We start from the raw sequence: 22,676 nt of genomic DNA, 5'->3' as shown, positions 1-22,676 counted from the left end.
TTCAGGAGAAAACTATTTTTATTTCCCAAAGGTCCCTAATGACATCATCACCTCCAAGTCAGGCCTCATCCCCTGTGACCACCCCTCAGTGCCACTGTGGAACCCTTTTGAGCAAACTCCACACAGCCCCTGCTGCTCTTCCGTGCCCCCTTTCTAGCTCCTGCCTCAGGGGAGCCAGGCTGCATTTCCTTTGGGTGGGCAGTCACCCCACCTACTGCCCCTCCAGGGGGGTTCCCTGCAGCCAGCTACAGGGTGGGACCACATCACTCCAGCAGCCTCCCCGCTGTTGTCCCCAAGATAAGGACATGATGCCTTGGTTCACTTAAGAGTTTCACTGACAGTTACTTTGGGGAAAATGACAGACATTAGCAAAAACAAGAGACATGAGAAATAACTTAGAATTGTACAGCCTGTCATTTTAGTCTATGGTCCAAACTTCTCTGCAGCCTTTATGATGATAAAAGCCTAGCGCTGGCCTCCAGTGCACCTCACCAGACCTGTACCTTCTGACTCACTTTTCCCAGTGTCAAGCAACCTTCATTCTTCCAAGACAAACCCTGCTTCCCAGCTAAAACACAGCAATAGCATATAGCCAGCATTTCTGTTCCAGGCACTGGAGTCCCCGTTGGCCTCTCAGATGTCTGAGCCAACCAGTCTCAAAACACAAGCCAGCGGGGGTTCTTCCCCTCCTCCCTCACGCTCCCGCCCGCTATGACCAAATAAGCCCCCTTTCCACCCTGTGTCCCCCCAGCTCAGGCCCTCACTGCACCCCCTCCTCCTCCTCGCCGGGGTCCCACCTCCTCCGGTCAGCCTCCCTCCACCCCCTCAGCTTGCTGAGAGCTGCCTCCACCCCTCTCCTCATGGCAGCTGCCTACCAAAACACGGTCACAATGTAAGTGCCTTAGCTGGGCTCCCTCTTTTCCTGAACACAAAGCTCTTGGATTCTGTTCTGTTCAGCTTCACTGTCCAGGGGACCTCAGCATCTACTGCCAGGTTTCATCTCCCAAACCCCCAGGCTCCCTCATAGACCCAGGTCAGCTCTCCACTGCAGTCACTTCCTTGCTGCCAGCCCAAGAAGCACAGCCTGTTTTCTGTTCCTATTTAATGCTGCCAGATCTCTTGGGATCCTTCTCGGCATGAGACTGCCATCACCTCCAGGCCCTCTCTTTAAGGGTTTTCCCAGGAAACAGGCAGGAGTGATACACGGGGGGAAATGACACTCCCTCCAGGCAGAGCTCCCTGCCAGAAGCCACGGGGACTCCAGTTCTCTGCTTGGAACTGCATAGGGCAGAGTCCAGCTGGCCTGGAGAAGGTGCCCTAATGAAAAAACTATAGGGAGGGAGGGAGGGAAGCACAAGAGGGAGGGGATATGGGGATATATATATATATATATATATATATATATATATATATATATATATATGTATAGCTGATTCACTGTTATAAAGCAGAAACTACCACACCATTGTCAAACAATTGTACTCCAATAAAGACGTTAAAAAAAAAAAGAAAGAAAAGAAAAAACTAGTAAATGATTCCCAAAGTGGCCAGTCTGAACAATTTTAGTTCCAACGAGTAACCTACATTTGTGAGGGCCTGTGAGAGCAGAAGACGTTTCTCCACTCAGCCTCTGTCCTATCACTTCTAGCTTAGAGATCTATTATCTGCCCAGCATACCCCAAGCCACACACACCCCCCACACAAAATTAACTAGCAAAAGAATTAAGTCTTTTCACTTAATGGCTTTGGGAATAAAGATTTTCAAATCATTCCTTCAGTTTTCAGTTTAGCTGAATAATTGATATCTTTTTATTCAGGACCCTGAAGCCAAGAGTACTCATTTTTTCATGATGCTGTAGGGGGTTATTCTCATCGATTAAGGCAACAAAATGTTCTTTTTGGCTTTTAGGAAGTCTCTTTTGCAAAATATTTCAAAAATATTATATGATAGAATATACAACCTCAAGAGTGAACCCTACTGTAAACTATAAACTTTGGATAAAAATGATGTGTTAGGGGCTTCCCTGGTGGCGCAGTGGTTGAGAGTCCGCCTGCCGATGCAGGGGACATGGGTTCGTGCCCCGGTCCGGGAGGATCCCACATGCTGCGGAGCGGCTGGGCCCGTGAGCCATGGCCGCTGAGCCTGTGCGTCTGGAGCCTGTGCTCCCCAACGGGAGGGGCCGCAACAGTGAGAGGCCCGCGTACCGCAAAAAAAAAAAAAAAAAAAAAAAAGATGTGTTAATCATGGTAAAGACTGGATCAGGTAAGAAAAATCAATAGATATTAAATCCAGGGGGAAATTCTGATGAGGATAACTGCATGGTCTCAAAGTGTCTCCCAACTGACTGCTTATTAGTTGCAAGGAAGGAAAAATATAGGAATTGTACAGAGGAGAAGGTAGAAAGCATCTTGGCTGGGTGATCAAATTAGCATCACCAATGAGGGACAGATGGCCACTGTGGGCCTCTGGATGTGATACCCAGGAGACATTCACCTAGGCAGCATTCCAGCCTGGAATGTATAACCTGATCTCATTTCAAGCAAACATCAGAATAAAAGTTCTATTAAAAAAGGAAAAAACACTAATGTCATGAAAAACGAACGAGGCTGTGAAAATGTTCCAGATTTAAAGGTTAAAGAAACATAGCAACTAAACACACCATCCAACTCCAGACTGGACCCTGTACTTGGGGTGAGGCGCTATAAGGGACATTCTTGGCCCACTGACAAAATGTGCACATGGCAGTATTGTATCAATGTTGAATCTGCTGATGTTGGTAACTGTGCTGTGGTTAAAAGCAAGAAAATAGCCCTATTTAAAAAAAATACATATTGAAGTATTTAAGGGTCAACAGCCATGATGTATGTAACTTATCCTCATAGGGTTCAGAAAAAAAAAGTTCTGGGGGTATGTATGTGTATTTATGAAGATAAGAGAGACAGAGAAACTGCACAAATGATAAGCAAACATGGTAAAAATACCAGCAAAGGTGAATCTGGGCAAAGGGTATATGTGTCTTTGTACTATTTTTATTTTTTGCAATTTTTCTGTAAGTTTGAATTTATTTCAAAGAAAAAAAAAGTTTATGTTGCATTCAGGATGGGATCCTCAGTTCAGCTGGTCTCAATGGAAGCAGGAAGTCCCACCGAGGTTTATTAACAACCTCTCTAAAGCCTTGATCCTGACTGAGGCAGGTGTGAAAGGGGCATCCTGAGGCTGACCTCCTGACCTCCTGGCTCACAGACACGAACTCGACAGCCTGGCTGTGCACGTGTACTCCTGTTGGACAGAGCTCTCTAAATGGAGAGCTGACGTGAGGGCAGCCCAAAGAAAACTTCAGACCCACCCAAGAAATCCAGCCCTAAAAGAAAGGTGTTTGTTTTCCTGAACAACCAGCAACACTGGGTTATCAGCAATCCTTTCCATTTTTGCCAAACTGATGGCTGAAAACTAGACAGCTGTTTAGAAGTGCATTTCTTTATTCTTGACTGAGGCTGAAGATTTTTTTCCATTTGAATACTGACTACTTGCACTTCTTTTGTGTGAAATGCCTGCCTGAATCCTTTGTCTATTTTTCTATTAGGTTTATCTTTCTTTTATGGATTTGAAAGATTTTAAGTAGCCTAGACTTTAATCCGTTGTCTATTATAAAGGTTGCAAAACATACCTGTTGCTTGTCTTTTGTTTATGGTATCTTTTACCAGAGACATTTTGTTTTGACACAGTAAAATGTGTAACTCCTTTCCTTTCTGGTTTTTGGGTTTTGTAGCTTGCTTGGGAATTCCCTCCCCACCCTGTGATTATAAAAATCGTCTTTCCTCCTAGTTATTTTACAGGTTTTATTAAAAAATAAAGTAATAAGGTCTTTCATATCATCTGGAATTTATTTTTACATATGGAATGCAGTATGATTCCAACTTTTCCCCACATAAATACCCAACTGGCCCACCACCACTGAGCTGCTATTATCCGATTCAACATGCCACCCTATCATCTATTATATTCCTACATACATAAGGGCCTGTTTTTGGCCTCTTTATTTTCTTCCTCTAACTGCTCCACCTATTTGCATGCTAACAGCAGATAATAAAGGTTTTAATTACCTTTATACTATGTTTTAAAAGGGGCCAAGCCCATCCCTTATTATTCTTTTTCAAAATTTCCTTTCAGACTGTGCTTCTAGTTGAACTCTGGAATCAGCTTAACAAAGTTCCATGAAATATCTGTTGAAATTCTGATCAGGTTTCCTTTTGGGCAGAAGTGGCATTTTTACCACACTGAGGCTTCCCATCCTAGAAAATCCTAAGGGTCTTCGCGGCATCGGGCTTACTTTCATTCAGTGCCATACCTCATACAGTGCCTAACAGACATTCAGGAAATACATGTTGAATAATTTTTTTTTAAAGTTTCATATTTTCTTTATAAAGGTTTACAAATATTTTGTAAGGATTATTCTTATATAATTTATATTTTTTGTTGCTACAATAAAAGGGACCTTTTTTCCATTACATTTTCTAACTAGTTGTTGGCATATTGGTCTCTGTACGTTGAGCTTGTATCTAGGCACCATACTGAACTATCATTTCTAAGAGTTTCTTAGTTCTCTTGGATAACCAGTTCAATAATCACACCATCTACCAATCTCACCTTCTTTCCAATATAAACACACCTTACTTCTTTGTAAAAATCTTTTGCCTTGGCTAGGCCTCCACAGCAATGTTAACACAGCAGTGATAGTAGGCATTCTTGGTTTTTCCTGACTGTAAATATCAATGTAAGTAACATGTCATTAAGTATAGTAGTTTTTGCTGTAGGTTTGTAGTAAGTATCCTTTATTAATAACCTATTTTTAATTTGCTAATTGTTTTCCTTTAATTATTAATGGGAACTGAATTTTATTCATTGCTTTTCTCCCATCTATCAGGTTGATCTTATGCAGGTAAAGCAGCTGGCACAGTGTCAATAAATATTGGCTCAATAAATATTAGCTGTTATTATTAAGGATAAATTTCCTAACGTGGAATGCTTTACAAATAATGTATAGAGAGGATGGCAAGCAAACTCACAGGAATCAACCACTAAAAACGGGATGGATTTCTAACAGGTTTCTGAGGCTTATAAACTAATGAATGGGATTTGGGGTGAGGAGAATGAACTCCCTCTAAAATGGCACGAAATTCTAGGTGTATGTGCAGTTTCCTGGAGAGATTTCACAGCTTTTCCCAGAGGGGTCTGTGTCCCAGAAAAGTTAACTATGGTTTTAAATGGGGGGGTGTTGAGGAAGAGAAGAAACACAAAACAAGGTTAAGGGCAGATTACCAAGATTAAGGGCAGATTACCAAGGATAAATTCACTGCAACATGGAGGGGGTCTCCCCTTGAGCCACGGTTCCAGTGTCAAAGAAAATGAATGATGGGGAAGGGAGTCCCCAAAGAACTTCCCCACCTTTTGTTTTTCTTTCTTCTCTTTCAAAAGTTCAAATACATTAACCAAGTCATATCTGCAGAAATGTATAGAGAGACTGCTCAGAGCAAGGGAAAGAGATAAGCACCCAGAGAATGGGTCTTGTTTGGTCCCAAAGATAAGCCTCATCTTGTCATGCTTTTAAGGGCCGAGAGACTAAAAAGATCCCATAGACCAGTCCTGGTTGGTCTTTTTTGTTACTTACTCCTGTTTTTAAGATAATGGATTTCAAACTAGTTCATCTCATAAACTTCTCATACCCTTTATCTCCAACAAATGGTGGCCAGATGGACTCAGTGACAAAAAGAAAATTGTGAAGAATTGTTATGATGGGAAGGAATGAACAGGCACAAAAGGAAATGCACAAGAATCAGGAGAGACACTAGGCAGAGCTAAGGAAGAATCAGATGTGGATTCAAAGTAACAGATTTTGGTCTTCAGGGACAGCACGAGAAGTCCCTACTCCAGGAATATAAGGGTTCTTCTATTCTGTTTTAGGTGTTAAAAATGTTTGATACTAATTTCCTCTGAGAAATGATTACGTAAGGACCATAAGGGATCAAATATGACTTTGTTTCCTTCCATACAGGACTGTGTTATCTTTGTCCCTTCTGGAGAGTTTGGGGCTTGGGATCAGGCCCCTGTTCTATGCCCACACATACAGCAACTCTACTTAAAAGTCGTCATACCACCACCACTTAGAGAAAAGTAACAAACACCCTTCTTACCTGCCTAGGTGTTCAGCGTTCGGACTGACCAAGTACATTAGATTCCTGAGAGTATGCAGTGGTTGTAATTGATCTAAATTTACATGCTAGAAAAAGAAAAAAACTGATTAATATTTTCAACCATGTAACAAATTAAAAATTAGCTCACAGCATTATTTTCCATACCTGAGAAAAGCACAGGTAAAGAATATTTGTATTTAGTTTCTTCACTGCTCGAGTAAATTTCTGTTTGCTGAGGTTTTCTCCACAAAATTCACTGTAAGATAATGTACGATTTGTAAAGTTGTGATTTTTGAAGAAATTCTATGTTAAAATGTTCATTTTGAAGAGTATGCTTTACACTACAGTTCAGTACAAAACATACCCCATGTCCTTTGCTCTTAATAAATTGCACTTAACAGAAACTCTTCTAAGGATGAACTACCGCTCTCATAGCAATTTCACCACATCCATAAAATTACAAACGCACATATCTTTTGACCAAGCAATCCTACTTCTGAAAACTCACTCTACACAAATGCTTGCACACTAATAAAGCAACGAATGTACAGATTATTCCTTGAAGTATAAATTGGGGACAGGGCAGACCAGTATGATCTTGGTACATCTGTACAAACGAAAACTTTGCTACTCTCCACGTTAGGCAGAGTGACAGCTGAAAGCCAACGATGGCCCTATAAGGCGCCACAGAATCTACAGCCTCCTGTCCCTGCTGCCTCGTTCTCTCACCCCGGGCTCTGCACCTGCCCTTCTCCTTGCCCAGGGATCCCTGTGGCCTGCTCCCAGCCTCCCCCAGGTTGACATGTGATTCCACACCTACCCAGTCAGACGTGGTAAACCCTTCCTTGCCCTCACAGGCCCGCTCTTTCACCTGCTCTAATGGTCGCCCGAGCACTCATCACCACCTGACGTACTGTTCGTTTATCACGTGTCTCTCCGTTAAAGTCAAGTGTCAGAAGGGCAGAGGTTACGTTTTCATCACCACTGTACCCCCTCAGTGCCTAGAACAGTGCCTAGCACATAGCAGGTGCTCAACAAATCTTCGTAAATAAATAACAAATTTAAAAAGCAAGGTGCAAAACACCTTAGTTTAGCATGATACCTTTTGTGTTTAAAGGGGGGTGGTGGTAGTGGTAATAACACATATTAATATTTACTTGAAATGCAAGGATAACTGGAGGGAGACAGGAAGGTCTTCGTAGGAACTGGGTGGACTATAAACCTTTACAATTTAAAAAAACTTTAAACCACGTGTTTTTCATTAAAAAAAAAAATCGAAGTGTTACAATTTATCCAGTTCTTACACATAAGCATGCCCTCTGAATATCCTGGTTTTCCCTTAAATTATCTTTTCACATGGGAGAATTCCATGGTCTTTTCAAAGACGTCATGTTTAATTGTAAGATAATGACACAAATTTGCACACTGGCTTATGAAATCAATCTCAATATTTCATGGTCAGACCTTTTCTCTCTTGATAATACTTAAATTCTTGTTTTTGTTTTAATTAGAATAAAGAACACAATAGGAACATAAGAGAGCCATGATAAAGATGACATCACCGTCTTCAATTACTTGCCTGTTGCACAGCTTTTTGGGAAGATTTACGTCGAGTATATGAGACAAAATGTTGACCAGCTGAGTCGCATAGCACAACGCAGCACTAATCGTGTAAGCAGGGTTATTATGCTCCATATCTAAAGTATAAAAACAAAAGCCTAATCAATACAGTATGGTACTGGCACAAAAACAGAAAGATAGATCAATGGAACAGGAATAGAAAGCCCAGAGATAAACCCACGTGCACATGGTCACCTTATCTTTGATAAAGGAGGCAGGAATGTACAGTGGAGAAAGGACAGCCTCTTCAATAAGTGGTGCTGGGAAAACTGGACAGGTACATGTAAAAGTATGAGATTAGATCACTCCCTAACACCATACACAAAAATAAGGTCAAAATGGATTAAAGACCTAAATGTAAGGCCAGAAACTATCAAACTCTTAGAGGAAAGCATAGGCAGAACACTCTATGACATAAATCACAGCCAGATCCTTTTTGACCCACCTCCTAGAGAAATGGAAATAAAAATAAACAAATGGGACCTAATGAAACTTAAAAGCTTTTGCGCAGCAAAGGAAACCATAAAGAAGACCAAAAGACAACCCTCAGAATGGGAGAAAATATTTGCAAATGAAGCAACTGACAAAGGATTAATCTCCAAAATTTATAAGCAGCTCAATAACAAACAAACAACCCGATCCAAAAATGGGCAGAAGACTTAAATAGACATTTCTCCAAAGAAGATATACAGATTGCCAACAAACACATGAAAGGATGCTCAACATCACTAATCATTAGAGAAACGCAAATCAAAACTACAATGAGATATCACCTCACACCAGTCAGAATGGCCATCATCTAAAAATCTAGAAACAATAAATGCTGGAGAGGGTGTGGAGAAAATGGAACACTCTTGCACTGCTGGTGGGAATGTGAATTGGTACAGCCACTATGGAGAATAGTATGGAGGTTCCTTCAAAAACTACAAATAGAACTACCATATGACCCAGCAATCCCACTACTGGGCATATACCCTGAGAAAACCATAATTCAAAAAGAGTCATGTACCAAAATGTTCACTGCAGCTCTATTTACAATAGCCCGGAGATGGAAACAACCTAAGTGTCCATCATCAGATGAATGGATAAAGAAGATGTGGCACATATACAGAATGGAATATTACTCAGCCATAAAAAGAAACGAAATTGAGCTATGTGTAATGAGGTGGATGGACCTAGAGTCTGTCATACAGAGTGAAGTAAGTCAGAAACAGAAAGACAAATACCTTATGCTAACACATATATATGGAATTTAAGAAAAAAAAATGTCATGAAGAACCTAGGGGTAAGACAGGAATAAAGACACAGACCTACTGGAGAACGGACTTGAGGATATGGGGAGGGGGAAGGGGGAGCTGTGACAAAGAGAGAGAGTGGCATGGACATATATACACTACCAAACGTAAGGTAGATAGCTAGTGGGAAGCAGCCGCATAGCACAGGGAGATCAGCTCGGTGCTTTGTGACCACCTAGAGGGGTGGGATAGGGAGGGTGGGAGGGAGGGAGACGCAAGAGGGAAGAGATATGGGAACATATGTATATGTGTAACTGAATCACTTTGTTATAAAGCAGAAACTAACACACCATTGTAAACCAATTATACTCCAATAAAGATGTAAAAAACAAAAAACAAGAGCCATACACAAACAGCTTTAATTTCAACAAAAATATTAATGAACCTGGATTTTGTGATTTTGTCAATACATTATTGATGGCTATGCTTTGCTCTTTAGTAATAAAAGGTCCATGGCCAGACATTAGTATTTCATTGTTTATGATTTTTGTTGAGTGGAATGTAAGCTAAGCAAATGGGCCTAAATGGAGCCAGCACAAACGAAACTGATGTCTGAGCTGCTTGGACCTGATAATGTATTATTTATCCAAACAATTAATGCCCAACTTAAATGTCACCTCCTCAGAGAGGCCTCCCCTGACTACCCTATGGAGAAATAGTTCCTTCCTCTGTAGCCCCATCCCTGAAGGTGCTGGTTCTGTCGTCCATAGCCCATACTCAGTGTATGATGCCTTTGATCATTACTTGCTTCCCTTCCTCTCCACAGAAAGGCAAAGGGCTACACTTGTCTTGGTGACATCACCTTTGTAGCACCTGCACTGTGCATGACAGAAAGCACATACTCACTAAATACTTGCTGGATGACTACATGAATAATCTTTCTCCACCAAAGAGAAGCTACTGAAGTTGTAAAGGGTTTTTCTACTGGGGTATTTCAATCTCCATTTAGGACTGATAAAAAAAGTTCTTTACAAAGTTCGAAACTTATAAAAATGGGACCCAACAGGCTAAATACACTTCTTTAAATAGATCTTTTTATATAAATAAAACAATATTGACCCCAAAAAGGTGAAATGTCTAAAAAAAATACATGTTTTCAGTCCATCCACTGATAGATAAAATGTGGCATATTCATGCAATGGAGTATTATTCAGTCATAGAAAGAATGAAATGCTGATATGATACACGCTACAATGTGGATGAACCTTGAAAACATTATGCTAAATGAAAGAAAGCCAGACACAAAAGGCCACATAATGTATGATCCCATTTATATGAAATATCCAGAAGGGACACCTATAGAGACACAAAGCACAACAGTGGTTCCCAAGGGCTGGGAAGAGGTGGGAATGCGAGTGACTGCTTCAAGCCCCAGAGTTTTTGTTTGGAGTGAAAAAATGCTTTGGATCTAGACAGAGGTGATGGTTGCACAACACTGTGAATGCACTAAATGCCACTGAATTGCTTCCTCTAAAACTTCATTTTGTTACATAAATTTTACCTCTATTAAAAAAATATATTTATAAAAGTTTTCAAAGACTATCTTGCTTCTCACCAGGTCCCTGCGTGGTTTTCTTCTCTTCCACCCAACTGTAGTAGGCAGAGTAGTCCCCATTGTTGGGAAGGCTAATCCAAGGCCCTGTAATGCTAATGCTGGTGTCCCCGTTGTGATCGTCACAGACCCATCTCCCCGAGAGGTAAGTTGTCCTCCGGGCTTCGGCAAGCTTGCTCACGGTGCTGGAGGTCATGGCACTGTCACTCTCTGAAGACACGTCTGTGGGATCTCTAAAAACCGAAGATGCACATGGATGTCAAGGGGCTGGGTTTTGCAGAGCATGCAATTACCTGGCAGATACGAAGAACACTGGGAAGATGCACGTGAGGACAGGAATTTTTTTTTTCCAGGTACAAGTCATAAATTTTATTAGAAGTTGAGTATCTGTTGAGGACAGGAATTTAACTGGAATATACAGAGGTAAGCAATTGCATCAGAGGTGAAGGTCAAACCAGCTGTGGCACAGAAGCCCACAGCATGTGAGGAAGATGGCACCATGAACTAGGGCTCCGAGTGGTAGGTTCTCAAACTATTTGGTCTCAAGACCCCCCTTACATGCTTAAAACATTCTGAGGATCCCAAAGAGTTTTCTTTATGTGGGTTAGATCTATTAATATTTACTGTATTAGAAATGAGGAAATTTTAAATTATTAACTGATTCAAAAATAAGAAACCCATTACATGTAACATAGCATGTTTTTATGAAAAAAATCTGTATTTTTCAAAACAAGAAAATTAGCAAAGGGTGACATTATTTGTTTACCAGCTGAGTTCACGGCACACTGCAGCACTGATCATGACTTTTGAAAAAATCTCTTTAATACCCACGTCTTTCCGTTGTGCTTTCAAGTAGATACAGTGTTCCATGGAAAAACCAACTAGTTTTGCTTACAACTCACTCAAGGGCTCTCCCTTGAGCCACCACGGCTTTCAGCATGCAGCAAATGTGCTTTCTGCAGACTTCCTACCTCGCTGCATGGCACAATCACATGTGCACGCAGGGATCGAGACATAATTTAAATAGAATGAGTAATTTCTGCTGCTTCATCAATAGTGTTCTTGATGTGAAACTGGCTGGTTTTGTACACCGCAAGGACACTGGAACACAACAACGATTACTACACTATGGCGTCACTGCCTTGATATCTGTCAAGACAGAGGTTTTACCCACCACGGCTTTTGAGCCACCAGTGCAAACATCAACAGAGTGAAAAGGGAAAACAAAGTGTTAGTAGTATTATGAAAATAGTTTTTGACTGCACAGACCCCGTGAAAGGGCCTCTGGGACCCAGAGAGGTCCACAGACCACACTTTGAGCACTGCTGGCCTGGAGCATGGAAGGTGAATGAGAAGGCTCGGCAGGTACTGTGCAGGCAGGGGGAAGAACGTGGCGTGTTTGGGGAGCACAGGGATCAGCGTGGTTGCCTGTAGGAGGCATGAAGGAAGTGCCAGGAGGTGGTGTTGGAAGAGGAGGGATGAAATGCACAGGCTGGGAAGGGCCTTCTGTGCTGCGCTAAGTTTAGAATCCATCCTCTTGGCCAGTGGCCCTCAATCCTTCTTCCTCTACCACCAGGTGCACGTAAGTGCACTCCCACTGGCTGCCCGGACAGGACTGGGGGAGGGCACTGTGGCCAGTTCTAAGCTGTACCTCTACTTCCTCCTTCCACTCAAGGCAGGTTGAGAAGAAATGTGAATGAACAAGAAATCTTATGATAGGGATAACTTCAAAACTATCAGCTTAAAAAAATTCATGATATATAGTAATATAGACTAACATACAAGATTTAAACAGCACAGGCATGGAAGAGGAAGATTTTCTCCACAATTTCTCTCCTGCGACTTTATATTCAGTTGTCAGTCTCCTTAGTCTCCTAAAATCTGGAACAGTATCCTAGTCTTTGTTTACTATAATGTGTTCTAACATTGCTATCTGGGCCCATCAGAATTTAATTTGACAGAGTGTTTCTGTCTGTCAGCTTTTTCCCCCTCAAAGCCCTGGCCAGCTGTCTTTACACCAATTTTTGGATAATCCAACTTTTCCCCACTGATTCAAAATGCCACCTTGGGGTCTATTTCTGAGCTGTGAATTCTTCTCTATTTTGCACCTGCCTTTTTATTTTTATATTTGCTAACTATTACTAATGACAAATTACTTGGTAAGAGTCAGAGAGCAGGTCGTCAAGCTAGGAGCAACGATCAGACCTTTAGGCTTTTAGGAAGCCAACTCTGGCAACAGACGAAAGGAAAGACTGAAGCGGAGGCAGCAAACACTAAGTCCTAAGTAGCAACAGTCCACTGACTGTCCAATTCCAAGGAAAGCTGCCGGAAAGTAAGGGTAACCAGAAGAGACAGGGAAATCCTCAGCTGGAACAGCCCGATGGTTAGTCAGAAAGCAATCGAAACTCTTCAGTGGAAGTTTCAGAACCTAGATGATCACCAGCATCATCTGGGGAAGTTTAAAAAATAAAGTATTATGAGATGAACTAGGAGGCTGGAGCTGTGTCCTCTGGAGCCTGTCTTTTCCTAAAGTTCCTGAGTGACTCTGATGAACAGCCAGGTGGGAACCACCATCCTGTCCACCCCACGGACTCATGAGGGTGTCTGTGCACTACAGCCAGTGAGACGACCAGTGCCTGACATGCTGGTTACCAGGAAAAGGCGGAGTCAGCATGTCCTGCCCACCAAGTAAGAGAGCCCGAGGTGTTTTCTTCCATCTTAGCTCATGGTTTCTCTGTGAAGGAGGCATTTATTATCCCCATCTAACAGACAAGGAACTAAGACTTCGAGGCTCAAAAACCTGCCTCGCAGCATCTGACTAATAAACAGCTCAAGTGGCCCTGCAGCCACGAGATGGTTCCTGATCAGGGATGTGAGCCTGGCCCTCATCTGGAAGCTCTACAAGTATACAAACCTGGGCCTCACTTCTCCGAGGGCCACCATCCTTCACCCTGGCCACCTCCCCAACTTCCTGCAGTGTTTACTGTTTGCTGAAGCAGGTAAGACTTAAGTTTCATTACCAGGAAAACCCAGAATGAGGCCCAATAAATGTGCTGACATACTTGAGAGATACTTGATCTTTGGAACTTGTATTTTCCTAGAGTCAAAAGACTCACTCACTGTACCTCACACCCGTCTTTACTTCCTCGATTGGAAAAATGACAGAGGTGAGCTCTAATATGTGAGACCGCCGAAGATTTGCCAGACGCTCGTAATGACTTCTTAAATCAGTGTTTTTTTTTTCTACCAGGTCGCCAAGTTTGCGATTATGCCTCTGAATCTTCTCCTTTTTCTCCTGATGCCGTTGTGCTCGAGTGTAAAGTTTCTGATTCTTTTCCTTGGTTTTGAGGAGACCTTCAGAATCTAAAATAAATAAATCACATCCAACAATGAGCTGTACAAATAGTTCCTGGGTACTGCACACTACCACCGCCCCCCGCCACCCCCAAAGCATTAAGTGTCTTCCTGCAGTCTAAACTGAAAGCAAAACCTCAATAAAATTAACTACATGACATTCACTAAGTATGGAGACCGGGAGTTTAGTTCAAGTAGGTATTACACACAGAGCAAAGGGGACCACCACTAAAACGACTCTGGGTCTCCATTTGTAATCAACATCAGTGAGCATCACTCAAGACTATCAAGTTTAAGTTTAGCACAGGAAGTACTTGACTTTCTTACAGTAAGCACTGAAGAGCAGCCATGTTGGGCAGAAAAGAGATCTAAATCTAAGTTTGAAAAATTCACTGGCTATCTGATTTTCCTTAGAAAACTATTAAGTGTCCCTTGGGCTACATTCAGAGAGCCCAGGGATAATCTCATGGCAGGTGGCCATGCAGCAAAGAAACAGACCAATGCCCTGAAAAGTCACAGTGGAGTGCAGCGCCCCCAGCAGGGTGCGAGCACCTCCCATACACCAGCATTTTAACCACTGGAAGGGTAACCAGAGCCTGGCCATACAACGAGAAAACAGACAGACACTCGTCCTTCCCAACGTATGTTCTTTTTATGAAGGTCCTACAGGTTCTAGATCCCAAGATGTATTATCAAACACATCAGGTTGTAGCTAAACTTCTCTAGTGTAGCAACAACTGGCTGTAAAATCTCACACCCAGGAACAACTTAAGAGGCTCAAATAAGTTTAAAACCAAGCTCATTATCTTTCCTCTTGACACATTTTAAGCTAGGCTCCCTACTTCACAATTATTTCTGACCTGTCCTAAATCAACCTCTCTCTTCTTTTAAATTTATTTATTTATTATTTTTGGCTGCATTGGGTCCTCGTTGCTGCATGCAGGCTTTCTCTAGTTGCGGTGAGCGGGGGCTACTCTTCGTTGCGGTGCTCAGGCTTCTCATTGCGGTGGCTTCTCTTGTTGCGGAGCATGGGCTCTAGGCACGCGGGCTTCAGTAGTTGTGGCTCGTGGGCTCTAGAGCGCAGGCTCAGTAGTTGTGGCGCTCGGGCTTAGTTGCTCTGAGGCATGTGGGATCTTCCCAGACCAGGGCTCAAACCCGTGTCCCCTGCATTGGCAGGTGGATTCTTAACCACTGCACCACCAGGGAAGCCCCCCTAAATCAATCTCTTGATGGTCCATTCCATGAGCTGTCCTACAGTTCCTTCCATCTAGGTCTTTCTTTTCATTTCCACTGTCACAATCCTGGTTAACTCTCACCCAAACTCTGCCTGTCTCTAGTTGGTTCCACTCCACACCTCCACCCCCTCTTTCACTGGCTCAGTCTTCATAAAGTACAGCCAGTGCTCAGCGATTCTCCTCTGCCGATCAAACACAGACCAAACTTCTCAGCCTCCCAGCCACCACCAAACTGGTACAAACCCCACAGTTCCCTTCTCCACACCCTCCATTCCAGTCTCATTCAATTACCAGATACTTCAAATGAACACACTAAGTAAGCGCACAGATGGATGGATGGATGTCAGACAAGTCATTCCTTAAATATTTATCTCCATTCTGTTGTTCAAATCAACATCTCTCTAGGAACACTATTTTCTCCTATTCTCCTAATGTCCAGATTGTACTCATTCTTCAAGGCTCCCTCCATAAACACTCCCTAGACCTCTTGCTCCCAGGAGCTCTATGGTAATGTGTGTGTACCTCACCTATAGCACATGGCTCGTAGCTGCTTACACCAGGTCCAACTGAAGCCTGTTGTCTCCTGACTGGGATATGAGAAGCAGTTGATAAATGTGTGTGGACCGAAACCACCCTCTTCAACTGAGGACCAACGAACCTAGGTTATTTCATTGCAGGCAGAAAGTTTCTTATGTTTTCTTTCCTCCTCAGATGCGTCTCTTCACCATTCCTGACCAATATGAATGTCCTTAAGGTTAAGTCTCTGGTTCTATCACACACTTTCCAGCAAGTTCATTCATTTTCATGATCTCTACTGAGCTCTCTACAAGTGCTCAAATGCATCTGTCTAGCCATGGCCTAAGCCATATGGTGGTCAGATTTTTAAAGGACATTTTCCAATTTCATATCAGGACCCCTTGTAGGTGGCAGGAAATCATCACAGTCACCCAACTTGCACTAGTGCAGACTCAATTTAATTTACTCTTCTCTCCATGCTATCTCCCCCTGAACATTAAAACATTTGGATACTGGGGACTTCCCTGGTGGCACAGTGGTTAAGAATCTGCCTGCCAATGCAGGGGACACGGGTTCGATCCCTGGTCCAGGAAGATCCCACATGCCGCGGAGCAACTAAGCCCATGCGCCACAACTACTGAGCCTGCGCTCTAGAGCCTGTGTGCCACAACTACTGAGCCCACCTGCCACAATTACTGAAGCCCACACGCCTACAGCCTGTGCTCTGCAACAAGAGAAGTCACTGCAATGAGAAGCCCGCGCAACACAACGAAGAGTAGCCCCCGCTCACCACAACTAGAGAAAGCCCGCGCACAGCAACAAAGACCCAACGCAACAAAAATAAATAAATAAATAAAACAAAAACAAAAAACATTTGGATACCGTCTGTAATCCACTCTTCCTTTTTTGGACAAGTAACAGATCAACTCAACTCTGAAATTTCAAATACAATCCAACTTCCCTATCTATACTGTATTATTCTGTATCATGACATCTTAAAAGATTCTGGAGAAAATATTCATCAGGCTCTATAGTTTATAATTGATATTTCAACAAGATTCTGTTTAAAAAGAAAAAACCAGACTATTTATTGAGTAGCAAGCGCTTAATCTAATCCATTGACTTGAGCCCATAGCTCAAGTCAATGGATTGAGCCCACAGCCCATAGCTTCTGGAATCCATTAACTCCCTTAACTTGTTTGTAAAATTTTGTGAGTCTGGTCTAGTGGGTGGCAACCAGCCTGTATTTATGTCCTAAAGAACAGTGGTTCCTGAGCCTGGCAGGTCCTCAGAGTAGTGCTACTACTCAAAGTATGAACTATGGATCTGGCCCATCTGCAAACTTTTACCAGACAAGAGGAGTACAGAAATATAGACTAAGTTTAGAAACTATTTTCTTTGATATGGCTATGTGACATTGCCATGACATCCAAGTGTGCAATCATTTTTCTAGTAACTAATTTTACTGTATTTTAGAAAAGTATTGGTATCGGTTTATGACACATTGGAAATGAAAGAGAATAAAGTGGTCTTTTACTAGAGACAGTTTAAGAACCATTGACCCTGGTCCCCATGCATGAGGTTTTAATTTCCTAAGTCCAAAGCAGGTCCCAGGATTCTCTCTCTAGATCTTAAAAAAAGGTTATCAGGTGACTCCAATGTTTTGCTAGGGATGGAAATCACAGTTATAGAGTCCACTAATTTAGAACCATATCTTTTATTTTCCATGGTTGTTGCTTTTGTATTTTGGGGCTAGGAGCCTATTAAAAAGAGCTGACCAAAGTTTTAAACTTGCTCATCAGAGAAATACACCAAGCTCAGTCAATTCAGCAATTTCTGGAGGTTCACAGATGCCTGGTGGCAAACTCCTACTGCGAACATCCAGGGAGGAGGGGAAAGAGGGTGAACCCATGGTAAGTAATGAGTCCCTACACTGCTATTGACCCAGAGCCTTTGGAGAGTGCAGGCCAAACTCGGTGGAAGAGTGGCTGGCTGCAGCTCTGAGCAGCTCTTCACCCAGCTACCATGCTTCTCTATGCAAGCACTTTATTAGGACAAACATTTTCAAAGACAGCTTTTACACCATTACCTACCACTATAAAATACTTGCTTCTGAAAGCAATGAATAGACAAGAAACAGATTTACAAGGTATGATGACGACCCATTCTAAACTTGAAACACTTATCTTCAGAAATACACGGACAATTTCTTTCTTTTTCTTTTATTTTTATTTATTTATTTTTTGGCCGCGTGGCATGTGGGATCTTAGTTCCCTGACCTGGGATTGAAACCGTGCCCCCTGCATTGGAAGCATGGTGTCTTAACCACTAGACCACCAGGGAAGTTCCACCATGGACTGTTTCTAAGGACACAGGACTTCTAAGAGGACTCTTAAAACTTGACAACCACCTTTGATAAAGTATGAAATACACAGATGTAATGCAAGATTAATACAGATTAAAATATGTATAAGACTCACTGAGTCTTATATTCTGTGCTTCTGGTGTGAACTAACAATTATTATACCTGATTACCAAGACTGACTCTGAGCTTCCTGTCAGCTAAGGGAAACGGGACACATACATTACTTAACTTTTTAAGTTGAGAAATGTAGCAGTTTAAAGGTCATTACATTTGCGTGCATGTGTATATGTATATATGGACATATGGGTATGTATATATATACACACAGATATGTTTTATATACATATATATGAAAAATATATATATATATAAATTCCTTATACAGATGTTTTACAAAGAGAAAGGCAAGCAGTAAACTCTTTCATGCTGCTCTTGCCTCCCCCCACCCCTTCTCTGTCTCCCTTCCTCTGTCTCTCTAGTTTGTTTATTAATCGCATGAAGTTCCACATGAGTCCATCCTTTATTAGGGCTGGAGAGAGGTGGAAAATTACTTACTTTTCTTCATTTCTTCATTTCCTTTACATATAGTTTGTTTCAGCTGTTCAATCCTCATCTTGCAGGACATTATTTTCCATCTCTTAAAAAAGGTATGAAATAAATATCACAAATGTTGGTCTCTAATGACTAATATGATTATCTACTGGGGACACTACTTATTTTGAGGTGTATCTTAGAAAATGTAATGAATAAAAGATCAGTATAATTATATTTCTTATAGCTTGTAACTAGTGGATTACAAAAAAGAAAAAAAATGTTACTCTGGTTCAGTGCAGAAGCTGCTAGGAAATTAAGAGAGAAAGAGAAATTCACACAGTTCTTTTATGTATTAATAAGCACAGAGAAAAGTGTTGAAGGATATTCTCTTAACCTGCCCTGCCCAATATATAGCTACAGGTCCCATGTGGTTACCTGCAAGTCAATTAGATTATATGAAATTTAAAAAAAATCCAGTTCCTACTCTCACTACCCACGTCAGGTGGTACATGTCAACACCACAAGTTACTAATGGCTACCATATCGGGCAGTGTAGACAGAGAACATCTGCATCATCAGAGAGTTCTATGGATGTGCTGCTCTAAATTCTCAGTGCTGGTTACTGAGGAGACCACCAACTGTATTATCTCACTGATACAATAAGCAAATATTACTCGCAAAATAATAAAAACTGCAGTAAAGCAGAAGTTTTTTTTTTACGTTTATAACTCATGTAAGATTTCTTGAAAAGCCTCAAAAAGTTATATGAAACTGCAATTTTATATTACCAGGATTTAGGTACAGCTTCCCCAAAGAGAATAAAGGATAAGTAAAAATCTGCCCCACTAGTTTTAAAAAAGTAGTATTTATCTATTCCATAATGCTTCCATAAACGGGGATAATTGAAAGCGTACAACATCAGTCAAATGCCTATAATGTTTCACACTTGTCTAAGTAGTCTGATGGTACAAGATACAGAGTAGATTACAGGAATGTTCAGTGGGTAAAACTCTCCCCTCTCCAGTGGGGTGAGAGAAACATCTGAGAACACATGCACGGGAACTGATGGATTCAGGAATAAACTGGAAATGAGATGTCTTTACTTTTAAAAGGTATTAGTCTTTAAGAATCAATATTTAAATATTTGATAGAAAAACGAGAAAACTTAGAACTTAGAAAAACTGGGATGAGATTCTTTATAAACAGCCTTTTATAACCTTTTTCCATACAACTTGTTTATATAACATTCAGAGCATAAGCAGAATTCACCTATATCACATCTCTTTAAGTATCATTTAAAATTTATGAAGGACGCTTATTATTATTATGAAAAAAATTAAGCAACACAAAAGAGAAGAAAGAGATTGTTAACCTGACTCCTTCCCACTCTTCAGGGTTGATCTCAATTAAAGTTTGATATGTATTTTTTAAGATATATATTTAAAACACATACACAAATGGAATCATACTTTACCCTAGCCTGCTTTTTGTTTGATTGTTTCATTAAAAAATATACCTTGGACATCATTCCATACAAGTGCGTGTAGACTGACCACATTCTTCTCAACAGCTACACAGCATCATAATCATCTCATTCTGTTTGATGAGTATTTAGATTATATATTAACTTTACTACCAATGATGCAGACAATCAGCCTCTTTATCCATAAATCTCTACATTCATGTATATTTTCTTAGGAGGAAAATTGCCGATATACCACATGTGCATTAAAAACACCAACAAGCCACCACCAAATTGTCCCCCAAACAAATGTGTCAATATACACTCCCACCAACAGTGAATAAAAGTATAATCAATCAAACTCCTTATTTTCATATGTTGTACTCATTTTTTCCCAGTTTATATTCATTTTGCTACGGTCTTTAACATATAGAACTTTTAAACTTTTATGTAGTGTGTCAAATGTTTTCCTTTATGGCTTATAAAGGTCTGCTCACCCCCAGATTATATAAATACTCTCCCATATTTTCTTTTAATATTTGAGTTTATTTTTCACATTCAATCATTAACCCATCTACAAAGTAGGTGTTTACGATGAGTAATTTTTTAAAAAAGGACACCTCACTGTTCTTATATCTTTGTCAATACCAGACTTCATAATTATTCCTTACAGTGGTTCCATAATTAATTGCCAAAACCCTGTTTTTGGTACCTGGATGAAATATCTGAGAAGCCCACACTACGAATATATTCACAGAGAACTGCCAAAAATGATCAAAAATAAATTTAAATTTGAAATGATTTTTTAAGTTCTGCCAATTTAAAAACATGTAACCTCAAGTGTAAAGAATATTATTTAAATTCTTCTTATAGCTTACCAACTGATCTGTTATCCATTTTCCTTCCATAGCTTTTAACACTCTGTATGGAGAAGAGACAAAGGAAATATGCTCTTAAAATAATGAATTCGGTGAAGCTCAAAAATGCAAAATCAACAACTGTTTAAAATAAGGTCTTAGAAACAGCTGGATATACCGAAGTGGGATGTAAGCACTGAAAAATGTTTCCCAGATTCCCTGCTCTCTTCAATTTTTTCTCACCTCCTTCCTTTTGCACTTTTAATACAGCTCAGAGCCTTTCTATAAACGTTCACAATAAACTTCCATAACAGCCATAGCCTTTGTCCTCCGTCATAATCAATAATTTCCATCAGTCATAATTAATAATAATGATAGTTACAAGAGAATTCATGGTCCAAATGCTATTGTCAGCTCCCCGCAAAATGGCACAAGCCATGGGAGTTCCCTGGTGGTGCAGCTGTTGAGAATCCACCTGCCAGTGCAGGGGACATGGGTTCGAGCCCTGGTCCGGGAAGATCCCATGTGCCGCAGAGCAACTAAGCCCGTGCACCACAACTACTGAGCATGCACTCTAGAGCCCGCGACCCACAACTACTGAGCCCTTGTGCCGCAACTACTGAAGCCCGCATGCCTAGAGCCCGTGCTCCGCAACAAGAGAAGCCACCGCAATGAGAAGCCTGTGCACCACAACGAAGAGTAGCCACTACTCGCCACTAGAGAAAGTCCGTGCACAGCAACGAAGACCCACACAGCCAAAAATAAATAAATTAATTAATTACTTTTTTTTAAAAAAAGGCATAAGCCAGCTTAGGCAAAAATTTGTTCTAAGGAATGAAGTGTTCTATAGGGAAAAATAAGTTTCCGTGATAGAGTAAGTTAGAGAAATGACTGAGTTAACTAAATCTAAGCGGGTTTTTCTAATGCAGAGTATCTCTGAAGATTTCATCTACTCATAAATGTGTTAATCAGGTCTGGGGTGTGTATGGAGAATAGTGACTGGATCAGTTTGGGATAAAAGGTTCTACAGGACAATTCCCAAATCCAGAGGATGAGAGATTCATCGGGTGCTCATTAATACTCAGATTCCTGGGCGTACCCCCAGACCTACTGAATCAGGATACCTGAGGACAGGATTCCAAGAATCTACATTTTTAACCAGTACCGAAGTTAATGAATTCTGATGTAGATGTTCTGCAGACCACACTTTGCAAAACCCTGATACAGAAGAATAAAGATAAACAGAAGCAATAATGTCCTACAAGAGCCACCACTGCTAGTCTAATATGCCTTTTGTCCTGGACCCATTTACAATACGTCAATTATCAGGGCCAGCGGTTTGATTCATCCATCCAGTCACTGCCTGCTGTGAACCAGGCACCAGGTTTGATCCCAGTGTTTTCTAGAAACTTGATCATCTCTCCTATTTTGCTTCTCCCAGATGTTCTGCTCTTCACACGGGGAGATTTGTAACCTAAATTCAATAAATTAGCAATCCACATGTATGCATACCACAGCACTGAATTAAACCATGTGGTGACAAGACAACCTCCACAAATTAAAAAACAAAATGAAAACTCACTCTTTTTGAAATTCTTCTTGCTTGCTCTTAAGTTGGCTTAACCTTTCCTTCTTGTCTATAAACCTGTAAGAAAAAAATTCAGTGTTTTATTTAAATGTTTATTTTTTTTCAG

General features: G+C 41.1%; 1 protein-coding gene across 2 annotated transcripts in view; it reads right to left on the bottom strand.

Annotated features, from left to right (window-relative positions):
- ATG14 (autophagy related 14) overlaps window positions 1–22,676 on the bottom strand; it is a 38,968-nt gene that overhangs the window by 3,528 nt on the left and 12,764 nt on the right. The window contains exons 2-9 of one of the 2 annotated variants that reach the window (XM_060004515.1): window positions 22,565–22,627; window positions 21,004–21,046; window positions 18,685–18,766; window positions 13,785–14,022; window positions 10,663–10,892; window positions 7,772–7,889; window positions 6,358–6,448; window positions 6,193–6,278 (exon numbers count right to left, since the gene is read on the bottom strand). In XM_060004515.1, the coding sequence (XP_059860498.1) occupies window positions 6,193–6,278; window positions 6,358–6,448; window positions 7,772–7,889; window positions 10,663–10,892; window positions 13,785–14,022; window positions 18,685–18,766; window positions 21,004–21,046; window positions 22,565–22,627 (951 nt within the window). Of the gene's footprint in view, window positions 1–6,192; window positions 6,279–6,357; window positions 6,449–7,771; window positions 7,890–10,662; window positions 10,893–13,784; window positions 14,023–18,684; window positions 18,767–20,179; window positions 20,351–21,003; window positions 21,047–22,564; window positions 22,628–22,676 lie in introns of those variants that run through there. The other variant, XM_060004516.1, reaches the window with a different exon arrangement.

Source organism: Delphinus delphis, chromosome 2, assembly GCF_949987515.2.
Source record: "Delphinus delphis chromosome 2, mDelDel1.2, whole genome shotgun sequence".
NCBI lineage: Eukaryota > Metazoa > Chordata > Mammalia > Artiodactyla > Delphinidae > Delphinus > Delphinus delphis.
Note: the sequence above shows the minus strand (reverse complement) of the source record. Positions and strands in the feature narration are given on the sequence as shown.